Source organism: Perognathus longimembris, chromosome 23 (genome assembly GCF_023159225.1).
Source record: "Perognathus longimembris pacificus isolate PPM17 chromosome 23, ASM2315922v1, whole genome shotgun sequence".
Classification (NCBI taxonomy): Eukaryota; Metazoa; Chordata; class Mammalia; order Rodentia; family Heteromyidae; genus Perognathus; species Perognathus longimembris.
This window is the reverse complement of record NC_063183.1, coordinates 2,102,290-2,126,437: the sequence shown is the minus strand read 5'-3', so window position 1 is coordinate 2,126,437 and position 24,148 is coordinate 2,102,290. Positions and strand designations below refer to the sequence as shown.

General features: G+C 47.2%; 1 protein-coding gene and 1 pseudogene across 2 annotated transcripts in view; both read right to left on the bottom strand.

Annotated features, from left to right (window-relative positions):
• Positions 1 to 24,148, bottom strand: part of Eef2k (eukaryotic elongation factor 2 kinase) — a 63,183-nt gene that overhangs the window by 27,329 nt on the left and 11,706 nt on the right. For both annotated transcript variants that reach the window (XM_048331673.1, XM_048331671.1), the window contains exons 2-6: positions 17,812 to 18,124; positions 8,108 to 8,208; positions 5,597 to 5,657; positions 3,979 to 4,016; positions 2,044 to 2,215 (exon numbers count right to left, since the gene is read on the bottom strand). In XM_048331673.1, the coding sequence (XP_048187630.1) occupies positions 2,044 to 2,215; positions 3,979 to 4,016; positions 5,597 to 5,657; positions 8,108 to 8,208; positions 17,812 to 18,054 (615 nt within the window). In that variant the 5' untranslated portion in view covers positions 18,055 to 18,124. The remainder of the gene's footprint in view (positions 1 to 2,043; positions 2,216 to 3,978; positions 4,017 to 5,596; positions 5,658 to 8,107; positions 8,209 to 17,811; positions 18,125 to 24,148) is intronic.
• LOC125341270 lies at positions 3,114 to 3,206 on the bottom strand (annotated as a pseudogene).

Genomic DNA, 24,148 nt, shown 5'->3' with positions numbered 1-24,148 from the left:
TTTGTATTCATTACCAGACCAGAGGCACCGGCAACTGGCCTCGACACACAGGCTTCCACGTGGTGAAGCCTGAGTGGCTGATGCCATGGGCGCCACCCTCGCCCAGGCCACCTGGGGGCCTTCCCAGGGCTACCAGGCTTCTGTGCCTTTATAGGGTCAGTGCAGTACCTGCCCAGCCTGTTACCCAGCATCCTCTCTGTTCAGCAACCAAAGCCTTGTGCTTTCTGTTAAGACATCCCATTTTCAGTCTTATGCCTGAGCTTCACACTTTTCCCCTTTCTCATTCACATCATTCTGCTTTATCAGTTCCTTGAATTTACCCTCAGCTCAAATAATTTTGTTTGATCTTTTGGTGCTGGTCCTGGGGCTTGAACTCAAGAGTCTGGATGCTGTCCCTGAGCTTTTGTTCAAGGCTAGCATTCTATCACTTGAGCCACAGTTCCACTTATGGCTTTTTTTTAAATGTACATAAAATCACTTTTATTTTCATAAACAAAAACGCAGATCATTATACAAACCACACTCAGCAGAAATAGAACATTAGCTATCATGGCCTTGTATGAAAGACAGGTAATAGTTAACACCAACAGCTCTTTATAGCTGTCATGCAATTCCTTTCCCTTTGGCAATTTCCCAAGAGTGCCAACACTACTTCAAAAGGTATTACATACAATGTGGTTAACTGGAGATCAGAGTCTCTCAGATTTTACTGCCTGTGCTCACGGTTTCAAACTGTGATCCTCCTATTTCAGTCTCCTGTGTAACTAGGATTATAGGTATGAGCCACCAGCACCGTGGGAGAGTTTATCTTTCATGTGAAATGTTCTGAAATTATGCCTACTGGCTCCTAGTTAGTAATGGCATGTAGAATTAAGATTCTTATTAATGTGTTTTAATGGAATGACATTATTTTCTTTTTTTGGTGCCAGTCCTGGGGGCCTGAACTCAGGACCTGGACACTGTCCCTGAACTTCTTTTTGCTTAAGGCTAGTGCCCTACTGCTTGACCCACAGCTATACTTCTGGCTTTTTTGGGTTTTTTTGGTAGGTAGTTTATTGGAGATACAGGGTCTCATGGCCTTTCCTGCCAGGCCTGGCTTCAAACTGAGATCCTTAGATCTTAGCCTCTTGAGTAGTAAGGATTCCAAGAGTAAACCACCAGTGCCTGGCTGCCATTATTTCTTATAATTAGAGATAACTGAATCAGGCTTATGAAAAATAAGGAAATACTTTTCTATGTTTTGCCTTTCTTAGCTTAATAGTAAAATGCACAGCCATTATAAACAAACAAAATAATCTTGCTTTCCACTTTTCTGCATAATTATTATCCCATATTAGCATACTGGTTTAATTAATCCTTCTTGCTCTACCACTTATGCCACAGCTCTACTTCCTGTGGCTTTTCACTGGTTAACTAGAGGTAAGAATTGAATGGACTTTTTTGCCTGGGCTGGCTTTGAACCCTTAGCCTCCTGAGTAGCTAGGATTACCAGCGTGAGCCAGCAGTGTCCAGCTTAAATTCTCTTTCTGCATTAAGCTACTCTGTGTGGGTTTCTGTTTTTTTACAAACAAAAATCCTGACAAACAGATCCCAGCTGTACATGGATGTAAGATCCCAATCTCAGAGCTCTGTGTTTAGGAATAAATAACTCTGCATATAGAGTAAATGGTTCATTGTGCCCAATAAACACAGGCTGTTTCCAGGTGCCATTGCATGCATGCCTGCAATCTAAGCTATTCAGGAGGCTGAGCTCTGAGGATCCCAGTTCAATGCCGGCCTTAGGCAGAAAAGAATGTGAGACTCTTATCTCCAATTAACCACCGGGAAACCAGAAGTAGAGCTGTGGCTCAAAGTGGTAGAGCATAGCCTTGAGCAAAACAGCTCAGGGACAGCGCCCAGGCCCTGAATTCAAGCCCCATGACCATCACCAACAACAAAAGAAGGTGAAGAAGGGACTGCACGCTAGTACCACGACCCTCCTCCTATCCAGACCCTGCCCTTATCTGCACAGTGGGGAAGGGAGGCAGGTAGGGTGGTACACACCTGCTTGGGGGGCTTGTGTCGATTATACTCCTCCCCCCAAAGCTTGGCCTCCATCTGCAGACACACGTCCTCAAAGTACACGTCCCGGTCCACTGGCTCGATGTAGCGCTTGGCCACATAGTTAGAGGCACCCTTCCACTGCTGGGCGTGCAGGAAGTTGGAGAGCTTCTTCCTGGGGGTAAGGCAGGGGGAAGACCATCTGGAACTCTGGGGTTTGCTAGGAGGCCTCCTGACCCTGCACAACCTGGCTGGCTACAGGAACAGGAATGCAGGAGGTGCAAGGGACCTCTACCCCACTGTACCTTTCAAAGGCAGGGGAACAGGGTTAGCAGTCATAGAGTTCTTTTTGGTAGTGGTGGCATTTTTCTTTTCTTTTTTTTCCAGTCCTGGGGCTTGAACTCAGGACCTGAGTACTGTCCCTGGCTTCTTTTTGCTCAAGGCTAGCACTCTATACTTAAGTCACAGCGCCATTTTCAGCTTTTTCTATATCTGGTGCTGAGGAATCGAACCCAACGCTACACGTATATGAGGCAAGCACTCTACCACCAGGCCATATTCCCAGTCCTGGCATTTTTCTTTTTTTCCAGTCCTGGGGCTTGAACTCAGGACCTGAGCACTGTCCCTGGCTTCTTTTTGCTCTACCTCTTGAGCCATAGCACCACTTGTGGCTTTTTCTGTGTATGTGGTGCTGAGGAATCGAACCCAGGGCTTCATGCATGCAAGGCAAGCACTGTATCGCACTTTCCCGGCGCCCCACCCCCCTGCATTTTTCTTTATAATTTTAATTTGTTTTTGTCAGTCATGAGGTTTGAACTCAAGGCCTGGGCAAGGTCCCTGAGCTCATTTTGCTCAAGGCTATTGCTCTATCACTTTGAGCCGCTGCTCCACTTCTGGTTTTCTGATGGTTAATTTGGAGATAAGACTCAAATGGACTTTCTTGCCTGGTCAGCTTTGAACCTCAATCCTCACTAGTCAGCCTCCTAAGTAGCTGGGATTACAGGAATAAGCCACCAGCACCTATCTAAGGGTGGTTTTTACTTACATTTGTTTTTTTTTTTTTATTAGTTTCATGTCAGATGGGTAATGTGCCCACTTATAACAAGGTTTAGAGGGAGGCACATGTACGTGAGAACCCAATCAATGCTTATGAACCAGAAAAGGATCATTATTTTTTTAGTTGTAGGGCTTGAACTCAGGGCCTGAGCATTGTCCCTGAGCTCTTCAGCTCAAGGTTAGCACTCTACTACTTGAGCCACAGCACCACTGCCACTTCTGGTTTTCTGAGTGGTCTATAGGAGATAAGAGTCTCACAGAACTTTTCTGCCAGGGCTGGCTTCGAACTGCGATCCTCAGAACTCCTGCATAGCTAGGATTACAGGCGTGAACCACTTGTGCTGGCTAGTGGTGGTTTTTTAAAATTGTGTGTGTGTGAAAGAAAGCAAGAGAGACTACACTGGGGCTTGAATTTTGGACCTGGGCACTCTCCCTTAGCTTTCTTACTCAAAGCTGGCTTTATGCCTTGAGCCACACCTCTACTCTGGCTTTTTACTGGTTAAGTGGAAATAAGAGTCTCAAGGACATTTTTGCCCAGGCTGGCTTTGAACTTTTCATCCTCAGATCTCAGCCTCCTAAGTATCTAGGATTACAGGCTTGAGCCACCAGCACCAGGCTTGGTAGAGGTCACTGTGAAAGGTCTCCTCTTCCACTTCCCTTGGCCTCTAAATATTCCTGCAACCTGTTCCTATCAATAGGCCCCATGGCTGGTTCAACAAAGACCAGATGGACATGTACTTGGGCTGCAAGAAGACACAGAGGCCACTGTGTCTGGTAACGTACAACACATATAACACTTTGCTGGTAACATACAAATGTCCCAGGACTTAGGAACCTGATGGAGTATGGGTGGGGCCCCAAGCCTTGGACTAAGTCACTTACGTCCTGAAGCACTCCCTCATGGCTCCACGACCGAAGGGCTGAAAGACAGGACACAGACAATCATCAGACCCCATACCTCCTGCTCCCCCTCAACATCATCCATCCAGTGGGTGAGCACTGGACCTCATCTCAATCTTAACACCCTGTGGCCCTGGGCCAATGCACAGATGCTCCTGGAACAAGAAGGACCCTCTGTTTCCCCAATATAGCCCAAGGAGCCTGGATGCTGCGGGGAGAAGGGGAAGATCCTCAGCCTGAGTAACAGACAGAAAGAAAAAGGTGCACTGGTACTGCACACCTGTAATCCCAGCTACCGGGAGGCAGATATAGGAGCATTACTCAAGGCTGTCTGGAGAGCCTATATGAAAGACTCTATCTACAAATGAACTGAAAACAAAACTGGGGTGTGGTTCAGAGAGTGCTTGCTTAGCAGGCACAAGGCCCGATGTGGTACAAACAAAATAGAAACTCTGGAAGGTGGATGGAAACAGAGCTTGGCACAGTGGTATGCATCTGAAGTCCCAGCTACACTGGAGGCCGAGGCAAGAGGATCACTGAACCTAGGATTGAAGAGGTCTAGGCAGTACAGCGTGCCTCTGTCTGCTGTCATTTAATCATTTTTGTTTATTTTTGTGTTGCTCCTGGGGTTTGAATTCAGGGTCTTTAACTCTCCCTAGGCTTTTTTTGCTCAAGGCCAACACTCTACTACTTGAGCCATACCTCCACTTCTGGTATTTTGCTACTGAACAGGAGATAAGAATCTCAGGCTTTTCTACCCAAGGCTAGCTTTGACCCACAATTCTAAGATCTCAGCCTCTTGAACTGCTTGGATTACAGGAGTGAGCCACCAGCACCTGGCTTTGCGTTACTCTTTTGAGATGGGGGTTCTCACTATGTTACCCAGGCTGGCCAGAAATTTCTAGACTCAAGCAATTCTCTGGCCTGACTGTGGGGACTACACCCAACTTCTATAGTTTGGCTCCTGAATATTTCCTAAGGGCCTGGAGAGGTGCTGTTGTCAAAGCAGGGTGTGCTTAGGAGGCGGTGAAAACGTGAGGTGGAAGAAACTCAGGTCACTGGGGGTCAGGTCATGAGAAGGATTTTAAGACCCTCCTCTTCCTCCCCTTTACTTCTGGGCCACCATAAGAAGAACACACCTCCTCCACCATGGGCTCCTCCCATGATGCGGACTGGTCCAAAGCTACAGTGCCAAGCCACCTTGGCCTAAAAGGTCTGAAGTCATGACACGTACAAAAAAATCTGTTCCATGGCTGGGCCTTGGTGGCTTATGCCTGTAACCCTAGCTACTTAGGAGGCTGAGATCTGAAGACTGCCAAAAAAAAGCCAGCCTGGGTAGGAAAGTCGGTGAGAATCTTATCTCCACTTAACCAATAGAAAACCAGAAGTGAAGCAGTGGTTAAAGTGTCACAGCGCTGGCTTTGCATGGAAAAAAAGCTCAAGGATAGCACCCTGGACCTGCTTTCAAGCCCCAGGACTGGTAGGGGGAAAAATATCAGCATGAGGAATCCCTAGGATTAAAGAACTTAGAAAGGGTGTGGCAGGAGGGCACAGGGACTGAGGCGGGCTGCAAGGAGTTCCCAAGGCTCGGCTGGCTCACCTGAGATGCCATCTTGATTAGAACTTCATCTTCTAGCCATTCCCCAGTGACAGCATTGTATCTGCAGAGACCAGAGCACAACACCAGAGTGCAGCATCATGACACTGTCCCATCCCTCCTTGGCTAAAAGGCCCTCTGGCTCCCCACAGCCTTATCTGCAGCTGGCTCTTGCACAAGACTATGTCACAGGGAGAAGGAGATTTAGTTGTTCTTTTCTTTGATTTTGGTACTAAGACTTGAATTCAGGGCCTAGGTACTTTCTCTTAGTTTTTTTGTTCAAGGCTAACACTCTACCACTTGAGCCACAGCTCCACTTCTGGCTTTTTGCTAGTTAAATGTAAATAAAAAAACACACAGACTTTCCTGCCTGAATTGGCTTCAAAACTTTGATCTTCCAATCTCAGCCTCCTGAGCAGTCAGATATTAAGTGTGAACTACTGGCGCCCAGCAGGGTATGTAGATCTTAACAAATGCATGTTGGATAAATGCCTGAAAAAACAAATATCCCTATAACTGTTCTATGTAACAAGTCCCAAGGAAAGTAGCTGTACCCTCATCATTGCCAGGCACTTGGGAAGAAGGAAGGAGAAGAAGGCAAAGAAGAAGAGAAGGAAAGAAAGAAAAAGGGGGAAGGAGGAAGGAAGACAAGAAAGTAGGTAGAGGAGAAGGAGAAAGAGAAGGAGGAAGAGCAGGAGGCAAGTGAGAGATGAATGTTCCAGGATACTTCCATCTTTCTGAGAAAATTCTAGACTAACTCTATTTCCAGGCATTCCCACCCCTTGAGGTTTTGTTGTTTTTTTGTTTTTTGTCAGTCCTGGGGCTTAAACTCAGGGCCTGAGCACCGTTCTTGGCTTCCTTTTGAAACTCAGGGCTAGCACTCCACCACTTGAGCCACAGCGCCACTTCCGGCCTTTTCTGTTTATGTGGTGCTGAGAATGGAACCCAGGGCTTCATGCTTGCTAGGCAAGCACTTTACCACTAAGCCACATTCCCAGCCCCACCCCTTGAGGTTTTTTTTTTTTTTTTTGGCCAGTCCTGGGCCTTGGACTCAGGGCCTGAGCACTGTCCCTGGCTTCTTCCCGCTCAAGGCTAGCACTCTGCCACTTGAGCCACAGCGCCGCTTCTGGCCGTTTTCTGTATATGTGGTGCTGGGGAATCGAACCTAGGGCCTCGTGTATCCGAGGCAGGCACTCTTGCCACTAGGCTATATCCCCCAGCCCCACCCCTTGAGGTTTGAAATGGGCTGCCAGGGGGTAGCTCCTGGCCTCAGGGATCTCTAACACCCATCACTAACTCTGGGCTCAGCTGTTATTAGCTCTGGGTGGAGGCCTCCTTGGTCCTACTTCTCAGCTGGGGCAGATTCCAGGACACGCCCAGCCCTGGTGAGAACAGGTTTCTCAGATCTGGAAACCTGTGTAAGAAGCAGCACACAGAGGCCCGGCAGGTAGCCCCGCCCAGGCTCAGAGGAGGCGGCTATCCCCAGCAGTGCTTTGTTATTATTGTTGTTGTTGTGTGCTGGTGCTGGAGCTTCAACACTGGGCCAGAGTATTGTCCCTTAGCTTGTTTTTTCCTTATCAAATTTCTTAGTGTTATTATAAAGGTGATGTACAGAGCGGTTACAGTGACTGAAGGCAGGTATAAGTACACTTCTTTTTGGACAACGTCAGCCCTTCCCTCCCTCCAAGTCTTTCCCTCCCACAAGTTGTATAGTTCATTTTCAACATGCCCCTTAACTTTCTGGTCCAAGCTGGTGCTCTATCACTTGGGCCACACTTCCATTTCTGGCTTTTGTCCCCCTTGGGCCTAGAGTTTGAACTCGGGGTCTGGGTGTTGTCCTGAGCTTTTGGTCAAGGCTAGTGCTCTACCACTTGAGCCACAGCCCCACTTCTGGCTTTTTCTGAGTGGTTTATTGGAGGCTTACTTAGAACTTCAATCCTCAGATTTCAGTCTCCTGACTAGCTGGGATTATAGGTGTGAGCCACCAGTGCCTGGTGAGTTACAGGTTGAGACGATGGAGCCATAATAAGAGTAGCCTGCATCCCTGGGCTGCCCTAAACTCTCATCCAGAGTCCTGGGTTACTGCGGCAGAGGTCAGCCTAACCTGGCTCATATGTACCTGTGGCCCCATTAGGACCCAGTGAGATAACCTACAGTGCCTGGCACATGGACAAACACTCAGACGGTGGCTGCTGCTTCGTCCTTCCTTTAAACTCAGGGCCCTGCCCTTGCAAGGCAGATGCTCTTCCAGTGGAGCCGGGCCCCAGTTCCCTGGCTGCTGTGATTACAGGTAGAGTCTCCCTTCTCCAAGAACCAGAAGCATTTCCGCTTTCAGATGTTTCCAGATGTCTGTAGTATTTGTGTAGAATTGACTGGGTAAGCAGTCATAATTTGAAGATCCAAAATGTGGGTTTTCAGATTGGGGCTACTTGCTCTGTATTACTCCCTTCTCTTTGACTCCAATGGGACTTGGGCCTCCCTGGACTCTTCAAAGCCCTCAGACAAGTCACTAACCTGTGCCTGGATGCCCGTTCTGTGGCAACATCCTCGAGGTGGAACTCGGCCCAGGGGTCAGGCATGTGCTTGGCCTTCTCAATCGCATGTTTCCAGGTTTCCTGGGGAAGGCAAAGGGACATTAGACCTATGGCCCAGGTGCCTGTCCCTGGAGGCTTTCACAGACATGGAATCCTTGGGGATTGTGCCGTCCTGGGCTTGAACTCAGGGCTAAGATGCTATCCCTGAGATTTTATGCTCAAAGCTAGTGCTCTACCACTTGAGCCACAATTCCACTTCTGGCTTTTTTGGTGTTTAAATGGAGATTAAGAGTCTCACAGACTTTTCTACCCAGGCTGGCTTTGAACTGCAATCCTCAGACCTCAGCCTACTGAGCAGCTAGGATTACAGACATGAGCCCCAGCACCTGGCCTTTCTTTTTTGGTTTTGTGCCAGGACTTGAACTCAGGGCCTCATGCTCTTTCTTGGGCTTTTCTGCTCAAGCTTGGCACTCTATCATTTGAGTCACACCTCCCCTTTCAACTTTTTGCAGGTTATTTGGAAATAAGGAGTCCTTTGAGGGCTGGGAATGTGGCTTAGTGGTAGAGTGCTTGCCTAGCATTCATGAAGCCCTGGGTTCAATTCCTCAGTGCCACATAAACAGAAAAAGCTGGAAGTGGTGCTGTGGCTCAAGAGGTAGAGTGTTAGCCTTGAGCTAAAGAAGCTCAGGGACGGTGCCCAGGCCTTGAGTTCAAACCCCAGGACTGGAAAAAACAAAAACAAAACCCCCACTGTATGAAGAATCCCTTGGATTTGTCTGCTTAGGCTGGATTCAAACTGTGATCCTCAGATTTCAGCCCTGAATAGCTAGGCTTACAGGGGTGCTGCCAGCCCCTAGCTTGATTTCCCTTCTCCAGGTCCTGTGTATAGCTTGCCTTACTGACCTCATTTCCTCTCCCCGGCTGAAAGCTACCCATTGTGTAACTGTACTGCAGGCTATCTTATCTTTTCAGCTCCCACGTGGAAAAGTACTTGGATTCACTTCCCCAGGACCTATGACCAACAGTACTGAACTAAAAACACCTTTCTGTCTTCAGCTCTACACCCTTGTGCAAGAGCTCAATGGGACACATAATGTGTTTGAAAATGTAACTGTTCCATACACGACATTTAAAATGTGAAAAGCTGGGCACTGCTGGCTCACACCTGCAATCCTAGCTACTCAGAACACAGAAATCTGAGGATTGTGGTTCAAAGCCTGCCTGGGGGGGCTGGGAATGTGGCCTCATGGTAGAGTGCTTGCCTAGCATGCATGAAGCCCTGGGTTCAATTCCTCAGCAATATGTAAACAGAAAAACCTGGAAGTGGTGCTGTGGCTCAAGTGGTAGATTGCTAGCCTTGAGCAAAAAGAAGCTCAGGGACTCAGTTCAAGCTCAGGCCCTGAGTTCAAGCCCCAGGACTGGCAATTAAAAAAAAAAAAAAAGCCAGCACAGGCAGGAAAATCTGTGACACTTTTATCTCCATTTAACAACCAAGAAGCCAAAAGAGCTGTGGATGGAGCTGTGGCTCAAGTGTTACAGCAGCACCGTTGAGTAAAAAAGCTAAGGGACAGTTCCCAGATTCTGTTTAAGCCCCAGTGTGCACACACACACACACCAAACCAGTAACATTCACTGAAATAAAAGTGCCCTGATGGGGCTGGGGATATGGCCTAGTGGCAAGAGTGCTTGCCTCGTATACATGAGGCCCTGGGTTCGATTCCCCAGCATTACATATACAGAAAATGGCCAGAAGTGGCGCTGTGGCTCAAGTGGTAGAGTGCTAGCCTTGAGCAAGAAGAAGCCAGGGACAGTGCTCAGGCCCTGAGACCAAGCCCCAGGACTGGCAAAAAAAAAAAAAAAAAAAAAAAAGTGCCCTGACCTCTTGGGAGTCCTTTTCAAGATGGCATCCTGCCAGTCACCCTATGGCAATTTGTGATTGCACTGAGCAGGTGGGGCCATTCCCCAGATTACCATAAGGATCCCAGACTTAAAGAATAAAAGAAACTTCTTGCCAAATACCATCAGCAGCCAAGAAATGGCAGGCCTGGGACTCCAGGCCAAGCCTGCCACACCCTGGCTGGCTGATGTGGTATGAAAGGCATAAAGAGCTAAACACAGAACTACCACATGACAGCCCATTTCCACTCGACCAACCAGAAAGAAAGAAGGGAGAGAAGGGGAGGGAGGAAAGATGTCCAGGGCTTTGTGAATGCTAGGCTAGCAATCTACTAAGCTACATTCCTAGCCAGAAAGTGTTTTTGAGGGAATGAAACATAGTAAAATTTGTTATAGTGCTGGAATCAGAACTATATGACTATATGAAAAGCTGGTGATTTGTACATTTTATGTGTGCATACACTTTTTTTCTTTTGTTTGTGGGACCTCAACTCTAAGCCTGAATGCTGTCCCTGAGCTCTTTCGCTCAAGGATCATGCTCTACCACTTACAGCTAGAGCACTACTTCTGGTTTTCTGGTTGTAAATTAAAGATAAGAGTCTGATAGGGGATGGAAACATGGCTTAGTGGTAGAGTGCTAGCCTAGCATTCACAAAGCCCTGGTTTGATTCCTCAGCACCACATATATAGAAAAGGCCAGAAGTGGCGCTGTGGCTCAAGTGGTAGAATGCTAGCCTTGAGCAAAAAGAAGCCAGGGACAGTGCTCAGGCCCTGAGTTCAAGCCCCAGGACTGGCAAAAAACAAAAACAAAACAAACAAGAGTCTCACGGTCTTTCCAGTCTGGGCTGGCTTCAAACAGTGATTGATACTCAGCCTCTTAAACAGCTAAGAGTACAGGTGTGAGTCCTGACACCCAGATGATTTGTACAGTTTAAATGGATAAATTGACCAGGTACAGTGGCTCACACCTGTACTCCTTCCTATTCAGGAGGCTGAAATCAAGAGAACTATGGTTAAAGGCTAGCAAAGGCAAAAAAGCTCATGAGAGCCAAACTCAACCAACACATAGGTGTTATATATGTTTGTTATACAGCGAGGATCACGGTCAGGCTGGGCAGGCAAAAAGACCTTATCTTAAAAATAACCAGTGTGAAGAGTGGAGTGAGTGGAGGCTCAAGAGGAAGCATGCCTGTCTAGCAAGTGCAGTCTCTTTCATCTCATCTACCTGTCTGGCTGCCTATCTCTGTCTACCTGTCTGTCTGTCTGTCTATCTATCTATCTATCTATCTATGAATGATTGATCCATCCATCCATCCATCTATCTATGAATGATTGATCCATCCATCACCACATAGGGACAGAACCTGCAGCCTCAAGCCCTCTATCATGAATCCATGGCCCACACCCTTGCTGAGTTGTCTCCATTCCCAGAGCAAGGGACTGTGCGCCTGCAGGCATGCACACAGGCACAAACACAAACACACACACAGTTCACTGCCTCAGGGTTGTTCGCTGTGCTCACTGCCTTGTGAAGCCTGAGACTGCTGGGCTGAGTCCTCTGGGCCTCCGCCTGGGCAGGAACACCGCTTTGCCTGGTGAGTCACAAGGCCAGTCTCCTGATCTCACATCCTTATCTCATTCCAGAGAACACAGTTCTGTGCAGGGTCCTCCCCCTCCCCCAGCCTCCTAGTCTGGTGATTGAACGGCTTGAGTGCAGTGGAAGGGGGCTGACAGGGCGTGGGAGAGCTGCATGTTGGGCATGGAGTGGGTAGGAGGCATTCATGTTAGCCCAACCTCTCTGAAAGGCAACCAGCGACACCCAGCACGCAATATTCTGTTGTTGTGCTAGTACTAGAGCTTGAACTCAGGGCCTTGCCTTCTTGCTTGTCCTTTTCCATTTAAGGATGGTGCTCTACCACAGCTCCACTTCTGGCTTCTCACTAGTTAATTGGAGATAAGAGTCTCAGGGACTCTTCTGTCCCAGCTGGCTTTGAACAGAGATCTTTAGATCTTAACCTCCAGAGTAGCTAGGATTACAGGCATGAGCACTAGCCTGTGGACAATCCTCAGCATTTACAGGCAAAGCTGTACCTCAGTCATGTTAGTGCTGGGCATTCTTTGAGCAAAAGTATTTTTTTCCAATGAAATGATATTCAATCAGTAAAAATAACAAAGCCCACTGGTGATATGCATGAGGACCCAAATTCCAACCTTACCTCTGAAAACAACAAAAAACAAAAGAAGAGCATAGCATTAAAGAAGCAAGACCAGACTGGGCATCAGTGGCTCATGTCTGTAACCCAGCTACTCATGAGGCTGAGGTCACTGTTGGAAGCCAGACCAGGCATGAAAGTCTGAGGCTGTTATTCCCAAGTAACCAGCAAAAAGGCAGAAGTAGAGCTATGGCTCAAGATGTGGAACACTAGCCTTGAGCAAAATAAGCTCAGAGACAGCACCTAGGTCCTGAGTTTGAGCCCCAGGACTTGCAAGGAAAAAAAAAAAAAAAAAAGCAAGACCAAGGACCAAAAAAAGCTGCAGTTAGTAACAGAATCAACTCTGGAGCAAGATCTCCTGGGAGAGCCACTTAAGTTCTCGGAGCCCAAGGTTTACTGTTGGGCAAAATGCCAGCCGCCAGGGACTTGCTGTGCACAGTAAATGAGTCCATGTGAGCAAGGCACGTCCAGCAGGGCCTGCCCCGCCCACAGCAGCTCCCAGGGGAGGGGAGGCAGGGCAGACACAAGAGCACAGAACAGGTTTGCAATGTTTCTGGGAGAAAGGAAAGACGTGCAAACATGTGCTTCTGCATGCAAAAGACATTTCTGGAAGCATAGCCCTGGGCTCAGAGGTGGAAGGCCCACTTTTCCCATGTTCCACACAGAGGGTTGGGATGGATTCATTTTACCTGGCACATATATTAATTGTATATTACAAGACATACAGCATTTTAAGGTTTGCTTGAAAATGTGTATCACTACATATTATATATAATATAGTCACATATGTGTGAAATGTACTATTACACTGTTGATAATAGGGAGAAAAAAACAACAGAAATTACACTCATAGTCCAGTGTAGAGCAATTGTTGCCTAGCGCACACAAGGTCCTGGGTTCAAGCCCCAGCACTGGGGAAAAAAATCAGCTAGATATAATGGCTCATGCCTATAAATCCTCAGTATATGAGGATGAAGGTTTGAAGTCAAGCCTAAGCAGACAAACCCAAGAGACTCTTATCTCCAATTAACCAGCAAAAAGCTAGAAATGGAGGCATGGCTCAAATGGTACAGCGCCAGCCTTAAGGGAAAAAAGCTAAGGGACAGTGCCCATGCCCTGAGTTCAAGCCTCAGTATTGACATATCTACAAGCCCCCCCCCCACACACACACTCAAAAAGGGCTGAACTGGCCAGGTGCCTATAATCCCAGCTACTCAGGAGTCGGGTTTGAAAACTGCAGTTCAAAGCCAGCCCACGCTTTTTTCCAATCAACTAGCAAAAAGACAGAAATAGAGCTGTGGTTCAAGTGGTAGAGCAGCAAGACTGAGCAAAAAAAGGTAAGGAACAGCACCTAGGCTAGGAGTTCAATTTCCTTACCTGCATACACGCACGCACACACGCATGCATGTACGTACACACACATATGTACACACACACACACACAAAGGGCTGATAAAATCACATCTATCATTTGGTGAAAGCCATGCACCGAAATTTTTCTTAAAGTGCTCTATATGTGATGTGGAATGACCCCCAGACAGTTTTTGTAAAATAAAATTTCTCACCTTCTTACAAAATTAAAAGCATGTGGCCAGGCACCAGTAGCTCATGCCTATAATCCTAGCTACTCAGAGGCTGAGATGTGACAGTCAAAATTCAAATCTAGCTTGTGCAAGAAGAAGGCCCATGAGATTCTTCACTTTTGTTGTTGGTGGTAGTGGTCATGAACTCAGGGCCCAGGCACTGTCTCTGAGCTTTTTTGCTCAAGGCTAGTGCTCTACCACTTTCAGCCACAGTGCTACTTCATTTTTCTGGTGGTTAACTGGAGATAAGAGTCTCACTGGGGCTGGGAATATGGCCTAGCGGCAAGAGTGCTTGCCTTGTATACATGAAGCCCTAGGTTCGATTCCCCAGCACCACATATATAGAAAACGGCCAGTGGCACTGTGGCTCAAGTGGCCGTGTGCTAGCCTTTAGCAAAAGAGCTCAGAAACAGCTCACAGGCCCTGAGTTCAAGCCCCAGGACTGGCATAAAACAAACAAACAAATCATATAAGCTACATATGCTTATTCTAGAAAATGTAGAAATGACAGAGACATAGAAAAAGAATCTCTGATCCTAGTCAAAGGCAATCCCTGTGAACAGTGATGAGCTTCCTAAGAGGCTGATATTCTCCAAGTGCATTTGTGTAACACACATGCACGTTTTGTGTGCATGCACACACATGCAGATGTGCCAGGAGACATGGTATGTGTATGCTAATTATCCCCTGCATTGTACACTGGAGAGTGCCAGCAACTTCTGCAGACTGGGAGACCGTCCCTGTAATTTGCACACACCCATGCATCTGTTGCAGAGGTGGGAAAGGAGGAGCCCACACCAGAACCCCGAAGCCACGGGAAGGGTGAACACAGTCCTGAAGAAGGCATTTGAACTCTGATGACTTATGGAAGTCCTAACTTTAGAGGAAAGGTTATTTGTTCATTTGTGTAGATTCTTCATACAAGTAATACATACCTTGTAGGGATGTGTGTTGTGTGAGATCACCAAATCACTCCTGCAAATACTAACATATATTGTGTTTATGAGTTTATTTTATGACCCACAGCTCTACTTCTCACTTTTTGGTGGTTAATTTGAGATAAGAGTCTCCTGGACTTTCCTGGCCAGGCTGGCTCTGAACCTCAGTCCTCAGATCTCAGCCTCCCGAGTAGCAAGGATTACAGGCATGAACCACTCGTGCACAGTTCATGAGATGTGTGTGTGTGTGTGTGTAAGAGAGACAGAGACAGAGAGAGAGAGAGAGAGAGAGAGAGAGAGAGAGAGAGAGAGAGAGAGAGAGAGAGAGAGTTATACTAAAGCTTGAACTCAGGGCCTTGTGCTTTTACCTGGCTTTTTCCATTCAAGGCCGGCATTCTACAACCATTTGAGCCCACACTTCCACTTTTGGCTACTTGCTGGTTAATTGCAGATAAAGAATCTCATGGATATATCTACCTGGGCTAACCTTCAACTGCCATCCTCAATTCGCAGCACTTTGTAGCTAGGATTATAGGCATGAGCTACCAGCCCCCAACACCTTTTTTTTTTTTTTAATAGCTATCATTTTTGTATCTACTACGGACCAACACTGTGTCAAGGGGTTTTCACACACTTTTTCCTCACATACATACACAACATACACATGTTTATTTTATTGTTCCTTTTATTTTATTTTTTACAGTACTGGGGGGGGGGTCAAACCGGGGTCTTCTGCATGTAAGACAAGCACTCTAGCCCTAAGTCATACCCACAGGCCCTGAAATATTGATAGGCACTGTCCAGTCACATAGAATGGTTATATTTGGGCTTCTTTTTTGTTTGGTTTTGTTTGTGCCAGTTCTGGGGGTTGCACTCAGGGTCTGGATGCTGTCCCAGAGATACTTATTTTTAGCTCAAGGCTTGAACCACTTTCACCTCTTTGGCGATTAATTGTAGATAAGGGTCTCTCATGAACTTTTCTGCCCAGGCTGGCTTCAAACCTTAACCTTCAGATCTCAGCCTCCTGATGAGTTAGGATTACAGGTATGAGCCACTGGTGACCAACCAAGATCATTATACTTGTTTTAAAGTAAATTTAATATCCTGTCAGAACCATGTCTGTCACTTAAAACCCTTCATGTCATGTTCAGAGGCAGCACCTAAGCCAAGTTCAAACCCCATGACTGGCATGCGTGCACGCGCAATCACACACACACACACACTCACTCACACACACAGCCCCTCCTGATGGGACAGCTGAACTGTCTGAACATCTATCCTTCCCACGACATTTCCCAAGGCTGCTTTGGGAAGGGAAATGATATAAATTGCATCCAGCCCCTTCAGGGGGCCCCCAACCCCAGAGGAGACCTACAGGGCTATTTCTGGAGCTGCCTGCCCGAGTGAGTTAGGCTAGAACTCTGTCCTGAAAGAAAGAAAAAAGTTACACAGTCCTCTCTGAGAACAAAATTATTACTTTGTTAAGTACAGACTGATTCTGAAGCTATAAAAGAATGGTTTTAACTTCAAATCCCATAATGGCAATAGAACTTTTGCTTATAGTGCTGACACTTAAAGTGTTTGAAAATGTCAATTAAATGACAGCAGCATTGCTACCTGGTTTTGAATTTTGCCCCCACCACTTTTTGTTTGTTTTTGTTTTATGCTGGTACTGGGGCTTGAACTTAGGGCCTTGAGCTCACTCAGCTTTTTTTGCTCAAGGCTGGCCCTCTACTGCTTGAGCCACACTTCCACTTCTGACCTTTTCCTGGTTAACTGGAGATGAGTCTCTTATATTGGAAAGACTGAACTGAGATCCTCAGATTTCAGCCTTCTGAACAGCTAGTTACAGGCATGAGCTCTCAGTGCCTGACTCCATCTCATTTTCTTTTTTTTAAGATAAATTGCTGACTATAAGCAAATCACCAATTTTGTGTGTGTATATACCCACATTCAAGAGTAACATGTTGGGCTGGGGATATAGCCTAGTGGCAAGAGTGCCTGCCTCGGATACACGAGGCCCTAGGTTCGATTCCCCAGCACCACATATACAGAAAACGGCCAGAAGTGGCGCTGTGGCTCAAGTGGCAGAGTGCTAGCCTTGAGCGGGAAGAAGCCAGGGACAGTGCTCAGGCCCTGAGTCCAAGGCCCAGGACTGGCCAAAAAAAAAAAAAGTAACATGTTTATAGTGTGCAATGTACTCTAATGTTTTTATTTTGTTCTGTTCCATGACTTTAAAAGAACCTAGGTAAGCCAGACACTGGTAGCTCATGCCTATAATCCAAGCTATTCCAGAGGCTGAGATCTGAGGATCATGGATGAAAGCTAGCCTGGGCAGAAAAGCCTCTTTTCTCCAATTAACCACCAAAAGCCAGAAGTGGAGCTGAAGCTCAAATGGTAGAATGCTAGACTTGAGCAGAGAAAGCCAGGAAGCCAAGTGGTGGTGGCTCATGCCAGTAATTCTAGTTATCAGGAGGCTGAGATCTGAGGAAAGCTGATAGAAGCCAACCTGGGCAGGAAAGGCCACAAGACACTCATCTCCAATTCACCACCTGAAAACTGAAAGTGGCACTGTGGCTCCAAGCGGTAGAGCACTAGCCTTGAGCCAAAAAAAAGCTCAGGAACAGGGCTGGGAATATGGCCTAGTGGCAAGAGTGCTTGCCTCCCATACATGAAGCCCTGGGTTCAATTCCCTGGCACCACATATATAGGAAAAGTCCAGAAGTGGCACTGTGGCTCAAGTGGCAGAGGGCTAGCCTTGAGCAAAAAGAAGCCAGGGACAGTGCCCAGGCCCTGAGTTCAAGCCTAGGACTGGCACACACACAAAAAAGAAGCTAGGTAAGTAAGTCTCACTGACAAATTTTGAATATATGGTAAACATCCCTTCATGGGGGAAGGGGGTACAGACTCCTCCCAGGTCAGCAGGCAAAACCTCAGATTTTAGAGTGCTGGCCAGGGTTTGGAGCCAGGAAAGACTCCAACCAGTGAACCTGTGACTCTTGAGCCATATCCGCAGGTGAGCAAGTGCTGAGGGGGCCAGGTGTGTTCACTGACCTTGAAGTGGAAGGAGCTGGCTGGGGACTGACTGGAGCCATTCTGCTCACTTTTCCTTAGGCTGTGGAAGTTATTGACCTTAGAATTGGCGTTGTGGTTGGACCTGGGGTCATCAGTGATAGGGCAGATGAAGTAACCATCGTCATCATCGCTGTCCAAATCAGAATCTCCATCTTGGCCCACATGGGAGGTCTGGCCGCCACCGACGCCTTCCAGGCGGAAGATAAGGTCTTCGTCTGCCATGTTCCAGGAGCAGCCCAGGGATGCGTGGTCCAGCCAGAGTTACTGAGCAAATGCAGCAGTAAGGAAGGTCCTGGGAGGAAGCAGAGCCAGGCATGGGTGCTAGCACCCCACGTGAGAGCTAGCCGGGTACCTTAAGGCATGCAGCAGTTCACTGGTGATAGCAAGAGCCGCACCCTCAGAGCAAAACCTAGAGCTATCTTTCAGGGAGCAGTACAGTACCCACCATGCATTTGGGACCATTTAAATGTTCTAGCCAGTTAAGCCAGTAGCTGCACTTCTAAGATCTGAGGTATTAGAAATGTGGGAAGCAGAAATGTCTCTTGTCTTTTTTAAATTTTTTCGTCATGAGCTTGAACTCAAGGCCTGGGCTCTGTTCCAGAGCTCTTTTTGCTCTAGGCTAGCACTCTACCACTACTGAACCACAGCACCCATCTGGTTTTTTGGTAGTTAATTGGAGATAAGAGTCTCATGAAATTTGCTGCCCATGCTGGCTTTGAATCACAATCCTCAGATCTGAGCCTCCTGAGCAGCCAGGATTACAGATGTGAGCCATCAGCACGCAGTCAGAAATGCCTCTTAAGCAACCACAATGACTCTTTTAGGGCAAAACTTAGATCAACACTCCTCAGTTTAACACCCTCCAGCAACTTCCCTTTTTTATATGTATATATATGTATATTTTGTATATTTACATATAATATATACATACAAATACACATTATATTTATACATATGTGTTTTTTTTTCATCCCAGTACTAGGCCTTTAACTCAGGGACTCGGAGGTTTTCCTCAGCTTTTTTACCCAAGGCTGTCACAACACCACTTGAGACACAGCTCAAAGAGTTTCTGGCTCTTTGCTGGAGATAAGAGTCTCATGACCTTTCCTGCCTGGACTGGCTTCGAACCGTGATCCTAAGGTCTTAGCCTCCTGAGTAGCTAGGATTATAGGCATGAGGCACCAGTGCTGAGCTCCTAATAAAACCAACACCTTATGAAGTCTACAAGGGCAGCACTCATTTGGCCCCATGCCCACTCTCTCCCGGCCCTGGCTGTCCTCCAGGGACAATGGTTTTTACTTGTGGAACTGTGAACACTTCAAATGTGTTCCCACTCCAGGGCCTTTGTACTTGCTGTTCCCTAGGCCTGAAACAAACTTCCTATAATGGGTTCTTTCTCACCATTGAGATCCAGACCCAAAAAACTAAATCTGAGCCATTTCACACCAAAGAACCACCTGCTCAAATGCATGCCTAGACACTTCTTAGTATATCTTTTCCTTCCTCTTCTTTCTTGTGCCAGTACTGGGGCTTGAACTCAAGGCCTGGGAAGACTAACATTCTACCACTTGAACCACAGCTCCACTTCCAGCTTTTGGTGATAACTGGAAATAAGAATCTCACAGACTTTCCTGCCTGGGCTGGTTTCTAATTTTGATCCTCACACTTCAGTTGCCTAAATAGCTAGAATTACAGGTGTGAGCCATCAGTGCCTGGCCTAGAGCATCTTTCTGGGCCTTGAACTTAAGAGTCTGGGTGTTTTTTGCTCAAGACTAGCACGTCACCACTTGAGCCACTGCTCCACTTTTAGCTTTTGGTGATAACTGGAGACAAGAATTTCATAGACTTTCCTGCCTAAGCTAGCTTCCGGGCTCAATCCTCAGATCTTGGCCTCCCCAGTAGCTAAGATTACTGACATGAGCTACATCTTTCTTGTTCATTTTTTTCCCCAATAATTCTACCAAGCTGAAATCAACCAGTTTAGCTTTTACTCTGTGGCCCACTGAGTAGTTCAGAAAGTGTCTGGCAGAGAAGGCGCTCAGCACACTTCCCAGGGATAAACAAACACTTCGGAGGACACTCTCAGCAACAAGAAAACTACCACACTAACTACATCCTGGAGGCCGGTTAGATAACCACTGTCCATCTTCCCCAGCAGGAAGAGGAAAAGAGGAAGCTCTCATAACCATAGGCTTGCAAAGATAGTCACCACTTGGTTCAGGGAGATTACAGGATAGTATGCTCAGCTAGCTGGTAATTCGCGCTCTTCTACAGCCACTGTGTTGTTAACTAAAGTGCTAAGAACTGGATGGGGGAGAGACTCATCTTTTTCCATAGTGCTGGGATAATAGACCAGCTGCATGCGCCCCTTCCTCAAACCACAGGCAAAAAATATCTGAAAATGGATTTAAGATTTCATTGCAATTCGTAAATTTGCCGGGCCTTGGTAGAGTTCATGCCTGTAATTTTCCTGTCTGCTGGCTTTGAACTGAGATCCTCAGATCTCAGCCTTCCGATTAACTAAAATTATAGGTGTGAGCTACCTGTGCCTGGCCTTGATCTATTTTGCTCTAGCCTGATACTCTACTACTTGAGCCACACCTTTACTTCTAGCTTTTTGTTGGTTAACTGAAGGCTCCCAGACTTTTCTGCTTGGGTTGGCTTTGAACCACAATTCTCAGGTCCCAGTCTCCTGAGTAGCTTTACAGGCCTAAGCCACACATGCCTGGCTGTTATTTTTCTATCTTTTCTTCTGTTATCCTTTTTTTTGTTGTTCTTGTTTTTGTTACTGCTTTGCCTATGAACAATTTGCAACTCTATGTCCTTTGCTAAAATTTGTTTCTTACTCTCCGGCCGAGACAGAGTCCCCATCCTGGAGCCAAGATCATAGACATTTGATCCTACTTGCAATTCAAATCTCTGTGCCACCTGCCTGCTCTGCTCTGCCCAGGTCAGTGCCTGGCCAGTGTCCCTGCTGACTGAGACAGTGTGGTGGCCAGGGCTGTTGGCGGGTCAAGCAGACGCAGCATCTCTGGGGGCCAAAAATGGCACCAGGGGAAAGCTAAAAACACAGCTGCAGCAGCAGCCACCAAGCAATGTTACTCAGTGCTTAACCAATGGCAGAAGCCTGGCTGTCAGGAAAAGTCCTGGCTCTGCTGCTGAGGACCTTGCCAAATTAATTTACCTGGCAAACTCCTCCATTCATTCATTTGCTTATTTGTTTGCAATTCTAGACTGGCTTAAGACTCTGCTCTGGCTCAGTTTTTCACTCACATCTGAGTCTGGAGACCAAGCCACCATAGTCCTAAGTCAGCATTTTTGCTGGCTTCCCCCTCCCCCCCGCCCCCAGTCCTGACACTTGAACTCAGGGCCTGGGCACTGCCCTGACCTCTTTTTGTTCAAGGCTAGCACTCTACCACTTGAGCAAGAGCACCATTTCTGGCTTTTTCTGTTTATGTGGTACTGAAGAATCGAACCCAGGGCTTCACGCACATGCTAGGCAAGCACTCTACCACTAAGCCACATTCTTAACCCCTTGCTGGCTCTTTTGAAGATGGAATCCTGTGGATTTTTCTGCCCAAGATGGCTTCAAACCTTGATGTTCAGATCTCAGCCTCCTGGTAGCTAGGATTACCAGTGTTTTGGCTCCAACTCCATTTTACAGCTGAGTTACTGTGGTTCCACAGTTAGTGCACATAGCTTGTAAGACAGAATGACAGCCCATGGCCACATCCTACCATCACCCTGACATAACTGACCCTGGAACCCCAGAGCTGCTGCAGACAAGCAGTTGTGAAATTGCCTGGCACTGAGCCTTACACTCACACACTTGGTGTGTCCAGAACTGAGTGATCCTGGTCTGTCTCGTAGCTTTAGAATTGTTACAAATCTGCTCTTCATGCAGCTGTGGTTGCTTGACAAAGCTTCTTTCTCTTGACACAGTGCTAAGCACCTGGTCACTTGGAATGAGGACTACATTTCCCAAACTCCTTTGCAGCTCAGCGTGACCAAGCTCTGGCCAATAAGATATAAGCAGAAGGGCTGCATACAACTTAAGCGGGGCGGGGGGGGGGGGGGGGGAGGAGGCTCTTAAAGGGAGCAGGTGGGACCTTCCCATTTCCTCCTTCCTTCTGGCTGGGAGGCAGGTGTCATTGCTAGAGCTTGAGCAGAGATGTTGTAGGCCACCAGGTACAAAGTGCAGAGCCATGAGCCAGAGCACCTGGGTCTCTTACATCATAAGGCAGTATTAATAATCTTGGGGACTCATAATCTCCATAGTTTGATATCTAAATCTGTATAATCTATTGTAATCTTCCCTCCCCCCACCCACACACACTGCTAATCCTACCTGGCCTAGCAGCCCTTTTCTCTCCAATGCCATAAATGTCACATCCCTTATGATAAATTGCCTAAGTAAGGTCAGCCCGGGAAAACTGTGGCCTCCATCCAAGTCCTAAATTGGCAGCTGCTCTTCCATTTGTACAGCAAGACAGGCTCCTGGGGGGGGGGGGGTTCCATTCCCCCGGGGTTGGCAGGGGCTTCTTATTTTTAAAAGAAATTATTTATTTTTCTTGTTATTACAAAGGTGATGTACAGAGGGGCTACAGTTACATAAGTTAGGTAGTGAGTACATTTCTTTTTGGATAGTTTCACCCCCTCCATCCCTCTCTCCAAGTTTTCCCCTCCTGTCCCCACCCACAAGTTATACAGTTCATTTTCCACATTGTGTCTAGTGAGTACTACTGCTGCATTTGTTCACCCATTGTCCCTCCATTTCTGTGCCCTCTTATCCTCCCAAAGACAAACAAGACAAAAAGAAAACAAAAACAACAAAGAAAAAACCTCTTGTTCCCATTTCCTGAAGTTCATTTCAATTAATATATGATCAGAGGCATAAGCACTGTACTTTTGTGTTCCTCCCTAAGAATATCCTCCTTTGGTCTCACTGTGTGTGAACACTTAAATTGTAACTTTTAATTTTAATCCTGTATAATTTGTCATGCCCCAGGGTATTTTAGATCTGGCTTCTGCATATAAGAGAAAACATGTGCCATTTGTCTCTCTGAGCTTGGCTTACCTCATTTAACATGATTTGTTGTAGGTCAATCCATTTCCCCATTGGCAAGGGATTCTTGTGTTTTTTTGTTTTGTTTTGTTTTGTTTTTTACCTTTGATCGGTTGTGGGACTTGAACGTGGGGCCTGGGCCCTCTTTTTGCTCAAGACTAGGCTCTACTCTTTGAGCTACAGCTCCACTTCCAGTTTTATGGTGGTTAATTGGAGATAGTCTCACCAACTTTACTGCCCAAGCTGGCTTTGAACCGCTATTCTCAGATCACAGCCTCCTGAATAACTAGTATGACAGGCGTGAGCCACCAGCCCCCGGCTGACAAAGGATTCCTGTTAGCCCACAACCCAGCTACCAACTCCTGTTCTGACATCAGGCCTCCTGGAAATCTCCACCATGACTTATGCTTTTCTCAGCCCAAAGACAGAGCTTGCTCCTGTTGGCAGAGAGCCTGAACACAGGAAAGGACCCAGTGTCTTCCTCTCAGGCCCAGACACTGCCCCCCCCCCACCCCAAATATCCCCAAAGACAGGCTGAGTCAGGGACCCCGGTCCTAACCCCAGTCTGCCCTTCGTGGTTTCCCCTCTCTGGCCTCAGCAGTCCTGGAGGACCTGACGTGAGAGACCACTCAGCTTTGCCCCCACTGCAGTGGTGGCACAGTGCCAGCACAGAGATAGAGCAGCTGTCATCAACATTTCTATCACCAGGCAGGCTGGCAGCCCAAACATCTGGTTAGTGGCCAGGCCAGCTTCTTCTCAGGAAGCAGGCTATTTGAGGCACTGAATAGCAAAATCTCTGAATCTTGCTATTCAGGGGAGAAGGAAACTACACTTGCAAAGCTTGGGGCAGGCCTGGGGGTCAAGCTACAGTGACAGCTGGGCCTCCCAAGGCCACCCTCACCCCAGGAGGGAGGGGCCTGCTTGTGGCAGAAGCAGCTGCAATTCCAGCTCCCCCTTTCAGGAGCCAGCAACCCAGAGAAAATATGGCCTGCCCCGCCCTGCCCTGTGCACACAGGGCAAGACCGAAGAGCATCCCTTGGCAGTGACGCAGGAGTTAAAAGTGCTACGAGACACCACACACATACTTTTGTTCTGGTGGGGGGAGGATACTACGAATAAAACTCAGTACCACAACCTTGCAAGTCTACCATTTGAGCCATTCCTCAGTCCTTGTGCTTTTAGTTTGTTCTTCAGTCAGGGTCTCACACTTTTGCCCAGTCCAATCTTAGACTGAAATTCTCCTACCTTTGC